This window comes from Prionailurus viverrinus, chromosome D4 (assembly GCF_022837055.1).
Source record: "Prionailurus viverrinus isolate Anna chromosome D4, UM_Priviv_1.0, whole genome shotgun sequence".
Lineage (NCBI taxonomy): Eukaryota > Metazoa > Chordata > Mammalia > Carnivora > Felidae > Prionailurus > Prionailurus viverrinus.
The window spans coordinates 42,521,954-42,534,118 of NC_062573.1; the positions used below are offsets into that span (position 1 = coordinate 42,521,954).

Sequence of the window (12,165 nt, forward strand, 5' to 3'; positions counted from 1 at the left end):
CTGCTTCAGATTCTTTATCCCTTGCTCTCACTCTGTCTCTCTCTCAAAAATAAACAAACATTAAAAAAAATGATAAAAAACTAAATAGCAGGTATCTAAGTCTTGCTTTTGGCTATTCTGGGCATGCCAAAAACCTTTATCCTCTGGACTGAATGAAGTTCCTCTTCATCCTGAAGCATACGGGCACAAAGCCTTAGAAAAAGACATCCTGGTTTCTAGCTCACATTTACCTAAATATTATCACAGCATCATTATTCTTGGGCAAGGTTATCGTTAATGATTCTATCCATTGCTACAATGGTCGATGCCTGTTGTCATGTGTGAATCCATAATCTAACTATGTATATCAGTGTGCCAATATAAATATGCTACAGTGTATGCATCTATTGACCTCCTAAACTCCTCTACTCTGTCTCATTTTTCCAGAATGCACCAGGAAGGCAGTCCTAAAGCTTTACTCCCGATGTTTTCTTCTGATTTCCAAATTATCCATATTTTAATGAGCTTATTTTTTGTCCTAAGTCTTAAAGATTCTTCTAGGTGCTTAGGTCAGCATTTCTACACATTTACCTCATTTTAGCTTCCCTTTGATATGTTTGCCAGCTGTAAACCAAGAATGACTTGGGCAGAGGTAGCTCTCACAGCTTTCTCTCTAATGAAAACAAAAAGGAGTTCCACAGTGGTGCCTCAGACAGATAAAATAAAAACATATTATAATATTAGGTGTTAATTTCAGGTTTTGGAATTAATAACACGAATCTCTAAGAATACTAACAAACAATAAAGAGAATTTAAGTTGTAAAATCATATGCCCTATTATGTCCTGACTTACTTGAATCTCTTGTTCAAGCATACTAAAATATCACTGGCAAAAAGAAAATCTACAACTTAAAAGCTGTGCAATTCTGCTATGGGTGTTGCTATACCAAATGAGATATAAAGATTATCATGACACATTTTTTCTAAAATTAACCAGATGAATCTTCAATTCCTTACTTTATTGTGGGCACTCCTGCAGATTGAGTACGAGGCCATCTAATAATTAGTTCTAATAACAGTTAACATTTGTATAGCGCTTTGCCCTTTACAAAGTGCTATACAAATGTTATCGTATTTGTAAAAGCTCAATAGTAATTAACCAATGCTCAGGTCATTGATGGATGGCAGGACTGCTTAAGGCTGGGAGGACTGCAATGGCACAGTAATTACCACTAGATGGCAGCAAAATGTAAGCGATTGGGCCACGAACACCGAGCAGACCAGGTGCAGGGTTCTCTCAGCAGGGACGTGTCCATTAAATCAAGGAAGCGTGGTGAATTTGCTCTGGGTGAATTCTGTCACTTGAGGTAGCACGCTCCCAGATCTATTAACTACCCCCTGGTAATGCTTCCACTATTTCACTTGAGAGAGGACCGCCCTAGACTCCTGAATCTCATTAGACAGGGGAATACTTTATGCCTGGGCCTAGTTAGAATCTCTCTCTTTCTCTCTCTCTCTCTCTCTCTCTCATAGTGAGACACACCCACATGTTAAAAAAAATAGTAACTACCATACTATCATGTGTCAAATCGCTTTCTTTCTACTGAAATGTGTTCTCCACACAGAACTAGGCAAGACAGAAAAATGGCTTTGAAGTCCGACAACGTAGGCTTCTCCCCCAGCTCTGCTACTTACTGTGTGACCTTGAACCAGTCTATTTGAGACTCATTTTCTTAATCTACAAACCAAAGTGATGAGTATTCCTGTTTTAGTATCAACGTTTAGACTGTCACTGGGGCTTCATTACAGGAGAAACGGGTGTGAAAATGCCTAGCTACCTAAGCACTAACAGCCATAGAGCATCAGGAATGACAAAATACTAAACTTCTTTAACTGTAGGAAGAACAGGAATTTGGAGAAGATAGAGGGAGAAGTTCTTGAAGGATCTGGGCTTTTAACTGAACTCTCTGAAAAACAAGCAAGACTTCACTGAAGGACAGGACACTTCTGATGGCTCTATTCTATTTAATTCTGCAGCATTAATCCCTATCTAGGCCCATCCTCCCCTCTCCCAAACATGGTTCATCATTAAGGAGGTAAGAATCATGAAAGAAGAATGAAATAAGAATCTTATCAATATAAAAAGTTAACTTTAAAGTTAAATACACTTAGGCATAGGAGGTTTTTATAAGCCTAAATACCCATACTGTGGACAATTCAGTTATCTCTATGGTTCCCCTCACATTGAAACAAACTTCCTGCGGATTAGTGGAGATAACATGTGAAAGTCGTTCTTGATTGTTCCAACTGGCTGAAAGCCTGCAACATGTTAATGCATAAATGTGTACCCAATTTTATAATACCCTGAGCTACAGCCATGATGGATACCTGTGGGAAAAGGTAGGACTGGGGTGGGAGGTGGGAGTGGGGAGAGAAATGTATCTTACTCCTTGGTTGTAAAAGGCACCACCACCAATACATGGATTGGACTCAAAAATACCAATTCTTCATCAGACCCGGCAACAGTTAGATGGCCCTATCCCTTCCATTAAATCATTTTTGACATTCAAGAGACTTCAATCATGTCACCAAACTCTCTTTTCCCATATTCAAAGTCACGCTCTTAAAACATCTCATTTCATCTCTAACATGTTTCATGATAAACTGGGTGGGTGTCTATGATTCTTATCTAATCTCAGCCTGCATTTCAGAGACGACCCTACAACTACCACCTACAAAGTGAAGAGTTCATGGTCTACGCATAATGAAATATACGATATAGGCAGTTACTTCTAGTTACTCTTTTGTTAGTCTGCACTTAACAGGCTAGATGATACGAATGTCACGTCAGATCACAAGTTCCTAAAGGGCCACCAATGTAAACACTCGTATCTAAACAGTGCCCATAACAGCAAAAAAGTAAATGAGTTCATAAACTGGAGGTTAGTGCTTACACTTTGTTGAGTTTTTTAATAATAATGAACCTCAGAGGATCTAAACCTGAGGTTCCAAAACATGTGGAAGTCCAAAAAGATACAATATAGGTCCTCAAGTGTGTCAATGTTTCAGAAAGCCTAATAAAACTGTACCTTCTCCCACACAAACACAGACCAATTAAAACATTAAATGTCTCACTAAACGAGTACGGTTAGCCTTAGTTTTTTGAGGTTTTTTTGTGGGGGGGATTTTAGTTTTATGTAATCTCTACACCCAACACGGGGCTCAAACTCACAACCCTGAGATCAAGAGTTGCCTGCTCTATTGACTGAGCCAGCCAGGCACAAGGTATTGTTTTCTAAGTATTCTGTTTTGGTTTTGGTCACCCTTCACAAATTTTAAGATATTTAATAGACAAAATCTTTAAAAAGCATGAGATCTGGGGCGAGACAAGGAGAACCTATTGACACAGAGGAGGTTGGGACCCCCTGATATAACCTATGTTTTGCTTCCATTTTGATTCCTCAGTCATTGGGTTTCACAAGGGAAATCTAAATCATGGGTCAAAGGCTCCCTTCACCCAATCAAATTCAACCATTCAAATTTCCAATCAAATTTCAACCATTTAAAAAGGTTAAGTCATGCACATAAGTCTCCAGATACATGGTTCATATGATAACGACAAGACAGAACTAAGGTATTAGTAACTTAACGACAACCATGAAGTGACGTGCATTGCTCTGTATTGAAGCAAACTATTGCTGAAACATGGTTTTTAGAAACAAGTAAGCTTTAAATTTTTTTTAATGTTTATTTATTTTTGAGACAGAGAGAGACAGAGCATGAGCATGGGAGGCGCAGAGAGAGAGGGAGACACAGAATCCGAAGCAGGCTCCAGGCTCTGAGCTGTCAGCACAGAGCCCGATGCGGGGCTCGAACTCACGAACCGCGAGATCATGACCTGAGCCAAAGTCGGACGCTTAACTGACTGAGCCACCCAGGCACCCCAGAAACAAGCAAGCTTTAATTACAGGTTTTTGATAATTACTCAAAAACTCTTTGTGAACGAATTCGAGATCAAGTCCTATGAATACTTCACGATATAATGCAAAATTCATGGCAGAGGAAGATTTGATGCCTAAATATCAGACAGGAAAGGAAATCAACATACTTATATTCAAGACTAGCATCAAAGCAGCAATTTTCCAGGGCATCCAAAGACTTCATCAGAAGGAGGTTCATCTGTTGGCCAGATACATCACTAGGCAAAGCAAGAGGAAAAACTGAATTACTGAAAATAATTCACATGTCCAAAATACCATTTAATATTTTCCTCTTAATATTTTGGTGAAAATACATTTTGTTAAAAAAAAATAAAAGTCACAATATTGACGACTCACATATACTTATTTTGCAAACAGAGAATTTAATTATTGAGTTTCTGTACAGTAGCATCACTTGTAAAGCAATAAACTCAAAAATGACTACTTTTGTATTTCCTCAGCCCATTCACATTTTAAATCACTGAAAAAGACCAAAATCGGAATTCCAAAAACATTTTCAAGAAGGCCAAGGTGATTTTCTTCGGAATATTTAACAATCCACTAAGCTGATATTATCAATAATCATTCCAAATCTCTTTTCTTGCGAAGACAGTTACTTCTGATTTCATGTCTCAATTGGGAAGGCTGGTAAGCTCTACTCCTTTTTTCAAAGGAGGGGAGGGGAACCCCAGTTGTTTATTTTTCCTGCCTTTATACAGTAATTGATGTGGTTTTGCAATGGTCTTGGTGAGGGCTATGACTTCTGTAATACAACAAAACTTACAAGGTCATTCTATGGCTGTTTTCTCAGGCAGAGTTGTGGGTTTCATCACCAACACTTTTTTTATCAAGGGGTTTCTAAGATGTCACTTCTCCTGCTGCCCCCTCGGACCACGCTAAGAGGAATGCGGCCCCAGGAATGCCAAACAGCCAGAGAGCACTTTAAATAAGGTCTTCCCAAACCAAAAATATAGTACTTTTGCCTGAGGTGAAGGATTGCATTTTGCAGCAAGAACACGCACGTGCATACACACACACACACACACACACACACACACAGAGTTTTAATAGCTTTGACTAAATAAGTCCTTATTACGGCTGTTCTCTGGAGTAAAATATACTTAACTATCCTAAACAAATGCTAAAGAGATCCTACCGGTATCCTCTGGGAGTTATGACAGCAGCAAGCTTTGGAATAATATGCTTTTCTGAATAAATTCTAGACTGGAATTTAAATTCAGGTGACTTTCTCCTAAGCCTTAGCTAAAAATGGATGGCCATGATTCTCTTCTACAGGGTGATTTTTCATACTTGAGACCAACATACTGTCCTAATCCTGTTCCCCTGAGGGGTCATACTGGGCAACTTATTTGATGGCACTGGCTATTCAGGGCCAACAGCCCTCAAAATGTTTACTTTAATTTTAGGAAAACGGAAACTTCCTCTGAAAACGTCATTATCTAGTAAAATATTTCTTGGCACCAAAAGTAAACACTTCAGGTTCCTCTGCTCCAAAAAATTAGGAAGGTGGGCACCATGAATAATTATACCACTGGCTACAGTGTGAAGGATGAAGCACGCTATCCAGACAGATTATGAGAGCAAAGTGAAAATTTGCACTTATTCTGAGGGCCTTTGGCCTTGGAAGCGCTTCCTGGTGTCCTTCCCCAGGCTGTCCAGCAGGTGCAAAGTCACATAAGACAGAGAGGGGTAGAAGGCGATCTAGGAACCGGTTTCTCAAGGTAGCATGATTAAATTAACCACACATGCGAGCTTGTCAAGCCCTAAACCCAGCAGCATCTCATCCTAAACTAATGAAGAAAGGAGTCAGAGCCAAGATGGGATGAAATGAGTTGCCTGGAATTAAACTGCCATGGCTCATTTTTAGTTGTAAAACATGTTGCTTGAAAGATACTGAAGAAAGAGCATGAACACAGATGGTGAAGAAACTGCCATTTGTAGCATTGTAGCAAAGGGAAAAAAAAAATCACTTTCAAGTTTTAAGCCTTTCAAAAATATGTTGTGTTCTGTCGCACACACAAGATATGTAACAGTCAATTCACATGCAAAGGGCAGCTTTTTGTTCATGTCCAGAACCAGGCCTATAAATAATAATGCTGGTGAACAGAACAGAATGAACATTCTAGAAACGTTTCATTTATGATCACAAAGACTAAGCCAATCTTCCCAATCGTCTGACAGATGTTTCTAAGAGCTGAAAATGATCATCTGAAATCTAGTATTTCCCTAGATCAATAGCAGTTCTCCTAAAGGTTTCACATAATGGTGTTTGCACAAAGCTATGTAAATTACAAATGCAAACTTAACCACTGGTTTCGAACTGAAATCTAAATATAGCGTCATGTCATCCAGTTTACCCACACTGACACCGTTTCTTGGCTTTGGACAGACCGTTAATTTCTGCCAACCAGGGAAGTTTAAGGACATCGAACATCTCAACAGGATGCCTCTTCCGACTACCCTATTTCCAGCGCAGGAAAATGGGGCCGAATTCCAAGTCAGCGACATCTAAATATTCATGATATTCAAATATTCATGTTGTACCACACTACAATCAATCTGGATATATAAAATTCTAAGATTTGTTATAAAATAAAGAAGAAATATAATGAACAACACAACCAAAGTAGATTTATGCACGAGACAACGTTTCCATCTAGTGGAATTTTCCACTTGGGTCTTTGCTATTCTGTTAGGTCCATTCAAGGGTAAAGCTAGCAGTCCAAGATTGACCAAACTGAGTAAAGCACGCAGTATAATATGCACAGATTAAGACTCTTTAAGGATTACAAAAATGTAGCCAAGGCACAGGATAAAAGCAATATTTAAAACTGGGTACACACAGTTCTCAGGTGACTCAGGTAATTCCCACAGCACCTCAGGCATAAGGGATACTCCAATCTTCGTCTCCCATTTTACAGTGATCCCAGGAAAGGATCAGCAATTATTTTCACCCTCATGAACCAGGAAAAAGAGCAGCTTTTTCATTTTTAGCACCAGAAGATTACACTTTTCCTCATATCTATTACCTGGGTGTATCCTGGGCTCTCATCTAAGGACGGAATGATTTTCAAGCAATCGTCACCTTAGTAAGAGCAGCCCTAAAAACACATTCATGTCTTCGCGATGGCGTTGGAGGCAAGCCAGGTTCCCTCACAAAGGAGAAGAAAGGCCCAACTTGCCCACGTCAAAAAGTTTGGCGAGCACACGCGGCTCAGAGAGTGCGTGCGTGCGCGCGGGTGCACGTGGGCCACGTCCTCTGCCTACATCACCAAGAGGAAAAGGAGGAACACGAGAACAAACCGTACCTGAGTTTCTCCTCACACAAGCGGGACAGAAACATCCCCAAAGCAAGGCCCATGTGGATTTGCACGGCTTGAGACTCATCAGCTCTTGGTTTCCCAGGTAACCTGGCAGTCAGCATGTTGAGGATTTCCTCAACCTTCTCTTTGCAAGAGATAATGAAAACTTGCACGAGGAGAGACAAAGCCGTGGCGGCAGCCGAGCGGGCAATGGCACTGGCTGTGTTTTCACCAGAATAGGATTTCTAGGACATGCCAAAGAAAGAAAACAGGGGGTTGGCCTTTTGTTTAAAACATGAAGGAAGCATACCTATCACAAGAGCACGAAACGCAACAATATCAGCTTCTCTTAGATCCGCTCCTGCCGATGAAAAAAATGCAATTAAAAAAAAAAATCTATTTCTGGGCTTGTCTGTAGGTTACCTTGTCACTCTTCCTTACTGAAACGATTTTCTACTGAAACAAGCAGCTGATTAACAATATCCTTTTAAGTATGGGGGAAAAAAATCTTAAGTGTCTTCTCTTAAAGGGTGTGAACTCCCTCACTATAAAGCCTGAAAAAAATGTCAGTGTTTTGAAAGCCCACATGCGTATATAATAAAGAACCCAAAGTGAAGTTACCCAAGCTTGGAGAAACCAGCAAGCCACATTATAAATGTGTATAGAGCTAGTTTTCTAGAAGAGAAAGAAAGAGTGTGCGTGCGCACACGCTGCAGGACCGGAGGGGGGAAGGGGGTGCGGGGGGGGGGGGGGGCAGGAGGGGGGAGTGGTTAAAGTTTAGTATGAAGGAATAAATCTAAGTTCAGCACAGGGATCTATTGGCAGATCTCCCAAAATTTTTGGTGGGAACGCTTCCCAGTAGATGGATTATTTCCTACAGGGGGTTAATTCCTTTTAATTAAAAAGGAAGTTGAAATCCTAAAAGCCTCTGGTTACAAAGCAATAACCAGCTATTCAAAATGAAATGGGGAGCTCTATATGCACCTTCCTATATGTAATTATGGGAAAAGAAATGAATAACAGCCCTGATAAAATGACAGGGCAGCTGAATATGAACAGCTTTTCCAAGAATCCCATGTTAGGGAGCTCCAACAGACGTTAAATACACTTATAAATACGTCTCGAGTGGGGAAGAAAGCCCATTTATCACTCGGCACTGTCACCTACTTCAACTTTTCAGACACACCATAAAGGCTGTGCTGTCCCTTGCAGCCAAAGCACGTTAAAAGGTGTTTTTAATTCTGCACCCATTTGCTAAGCTTTAGCACTTTTTAAGGATAAAAATCACACACGTGCTAAGGTATTCTTTCAGCTAACATGGTACAATCGTAATGACAATACTATTCAAAATGACCCAGCTGCTAGAACACTGAAAATAAAGAAAGTGACTTTCGAATCAGGGCTTTGAAGAAGCACAAGAATGCAAAAAGCACAAAGGTAAGAGGCAACCCTGAGCTGGCTACGAAAGAGATTATTTTTATTGGTTTGCAAGAACTAAGCAGCGTTATTAGAAATCTCAGAGAATATCCTGTCCTGGTGAATATCAGAACCAGACAGCTACTGCAAAGACCTCTATATAATCAGTTTTTCATCCATCATTAAAGGAGTAAGAACACGTCTGACAGAAAACAAACTATCATAAAGAAATTACTTCTTTGAGTAAAGTCTACTTTGCAATTTAATTCTACGTTATCTAGAAGTCATTTTTTTTTTTTTGGTCCCCAAGTATAGTTTAAAATTCTAGTTCTAGACCCTGAGCCCCAGATGAATACGTACCAGGTCCTCCCAAAAGGAGGACACAGAGGCACAGAGAATGTTGTAGAGAGAAGACCTAAGGCAGTGGAGTTTCAGGCTAAAATCACGATCTTAGCAACAGTTCATGACCTGTGCTATATTTTTATTCGAATCAACTATAATCCTCCGCCGCTCAGCTGATTGTCCCATGATCACTATAATTCCCTAAGCACTGGAGACTGATAAGGCAGAACCAGAATAATTCCATGCAGATCCCAGAAATAAAGCATGCACTAGAGCCAATGAAGGGAAAAGAAAACCTCAACAAAAGAGTTGTATTTTCAGTTTGTTTCAAAATCTTAGGCTATTAGCAAGAAGAAAAAGAGTGACTCTTAAGTTACAGGTACTTTTTCTATGATCAACAACACTATTGCTCTGTACATGAAGAGTATTTCACAGTTTTCAGGACATTTTCCCACAAGTGACGTCATGTGATCCTCACCAATCTTTTATGAAGTTGGCAAAGCATTAGTTTTTACCTTCATTTTACAGGTAAGGAAAACAAAATGGTGGGTGAAGTATCAGGTCAACTTTCACAAAACTAGTAAAGGGTGGAGCTGAGGCTAAAATCACTAGTGATAATACCGTTCAATTGCCTGGTTTACACACAAGGAAACAAAGGTCCCAAGAGATTAAGTGAACTGCCCACAGTCACATATCCTGAAATTAAAAAAAAACCATGATTAGGGGCGTCTTGGTGGCTCAGTCAATTGAGCATCTGACTTCGGCTCAGGTCATGATCTCATGGTTTGTGGGTTCGAGCCCCGAATTGGGCTCTGTACTGAAAGCTCAGAACCTGGAGCCTGCTTCAGCTTCTGCGTCTCCCTCTCTCTCTGTCCCTCCTGCAGTTGCGCTCGGTCTCTTTCTCTCTCTCAAAAATAAATAAACATTAAAACAAACAAACAAACAAACATGACTGGACACTCAGGGACAGCAATCTTCAACTAATGTTTATTTCACTGCAGCTGTAGCTCTTGACTCTGACTACACATGGGAATAATCCAGAGACCTTTCAAAAGACTGATAATGCCCAAGACCTATTCCTAAGCAATTAAATTAGAGGAGAGGCCTACAGGTCAGTATTTATTTTTTCTGGATACATCTATCTATCTATCTATCTATCTATCTATCTATCTATCTATAGAGAGAGATAAGATATAGATGTCTATCTAGATGTCTATAGACATATATAGACATAGATACATATATAGACATATATACACATATACATATATATATACTTTAAAGTGTGTACATATGCACACATATACATGTGCACACACTTAAAACTTCCCCAGGTGATTTTAACATACAGCTAAGACTGAGAATAATTACCCCACAGCATGGCTTTCACGTGAACAACTAATAGGAGACAACTCAACCCTTGGGTTTTCCATCTTTTTTTTTTATTATTATTTCTCTTATTCTCAGACTTACATAATAAAATGAGGAGAAGATTTGTCCTCTGGGTTGGTGATGGCTATCCACAATGACCAGGAGAGTATCAGACACCATGGAAACCCACTCTTTCATTGAAAGGAAATTAGGATGAACCTGTAAATGAAGAAAAAAACCATGAAATGGTAATGGAAAAAAAGAAAAAACCTAAATCCAGGGCACAACCCCCTTCTGTTATTAAAGAGTAAAATGCTCTTCTCAAAAAGTAAGCTTCACTGGCCAGGACTTTGGGAGGCAGATAAGTATTTGACAAATACACATCCTTGACCTGTGCCCCAACAGGAGTACGGTTTACCTTTTGTTCAAGACAGGCAGAGGTGAAAGTCTGGGGGCTGCAAAACAGACCATATCTGAGAGCTCTCCCTGTGCTTGCCTGTGTTTAGTGAGGGTGATGGGGGGTGAAAAAGAGATGCGCAGAGAAAAGAAACTCACAATGGCTCATTTCGATGACTTGCCATTTCACAAGGGAGGCACTGAAGCAGCCCACGAAATTTTCATCACCATCTTTAGCATTTCTGCTTACTACCACCATATATTTATCATTTTGAATCATCACAACAATTGCCTAGCTAATTAGGTATGAAAGCATGAATGATCCTTCAGTTGGGAAAAGAGGAGGAAAGAGAATGCAAAAAAACGAAAACCAAAACCAAAACCACAACAAAATCCAACTTATTATAAAGAGAACTTGGTTTTCAAAATCATTCATGACCATGGATGTCAAAAGCATTCATTAACTCACATGGTGATGACACTCAGGTGGTACAAATGATAAAGGTCAATGCGGTGTTAAGTATCCTTGAAATTAATTCCTTGACTCAAAGAAGGCCTTCTTCCTGAGACCTTTAGTTGTTAGTCATATGCAGCTTTGAACAGAGTTTGAAAACTTCAATTTTAATCAGATAAGGAGGTCTTGAGTTTGTACTGAGGAATAGCCAAAGACAAGGCCATCAAGAATAAAAGCAAAGCCCCATCTTTGGCTTGTGTGGCTTCTCGATGTTTCGTCTAATATGTGTCTAACAGCACAGAACAAAGGGCGGGGGGGTAAAGAAGACGACGACTGCCTGAAACTCCACCTCTGAGCTAGAACCCTGGTTACTACTGGGGCAAACTGCCAGCACAACTGCCCTAAACAAGGAATCCTAGAAAGGCACATTCACTTTTTAGGTCATAAGATTCTACTTAGCTTGTTGTCTTTGCTAAGTACGGTAACTACCGTTTTATCCTTCATGCAATAATTCCTTGGCCTCTTTGCCTTCCCCACGTGAAATGTACATTTGTAGCTTTTGCCACCCAGCAAAAGCACCTATGCTCTTGTTCAGTGGTGACAGCACCTTCGGAGAATCCCCTCCTCCGTGATCTGAAGCTTGGTTAAATGCTCGATGAAGCTACCCATCTGACCCGCCCAAGGTGTGGGTATGAGACCCAGGGGACCCTAAACCTTAAGTGACCATCCCAGTGGGGGTAGTCTGCTCAGATGGTTCTGATATCAGTTCCTGTGCCTGATGACCTTCCCCCAACCCAGTTTTCAGCTGTGCCTTCAATTCCACGGGCTTCCAGATTCCACATCCTTCTGGTTCCTTTTTTACTTAGATGAGAGTTGGTTCCCTTGCTTGCGACCAAAAAACTCC

General features: G+C 40.2%; 1 protein-coding gene across 9 annotated transcripts in view; it reads right to left on the minus strand.

Annotated features, from left to right (window-relative positions):
- The window catches only part of FOCAD (focadhesin), a 313,853-nt gene that overhangs the window by 57,426 nt on the left and 244,262 nt on the right, over positions 1-12,165 (minus strand). For all 9 annotated transcript variants that reach the window (XR_007146086.1, XM_047828975.1, XM_047828979.1 and 6 more), the window contains 3 exons: positions 10,514-10,630; positions 7,289-7,527; positions 4,088-4,177 (listed from right to left, as the gene is read on the minus strand). Coding sequence is in view for 8 of the 9 variants with exons in the window: in XM_047828975.1 (XP_047684931.1) it covers positions 4,088-4,177; positions 7,289-7,527; positions 10,514-10,630 (446 nt within the window). In the remaining variant the exon portion in view is untranslated. The remainder of the gene's footprint in view (positions 1-4,087; positions 4,178-7,288; positions 7,528-10,513; positions 10,631-12,165) is intronic.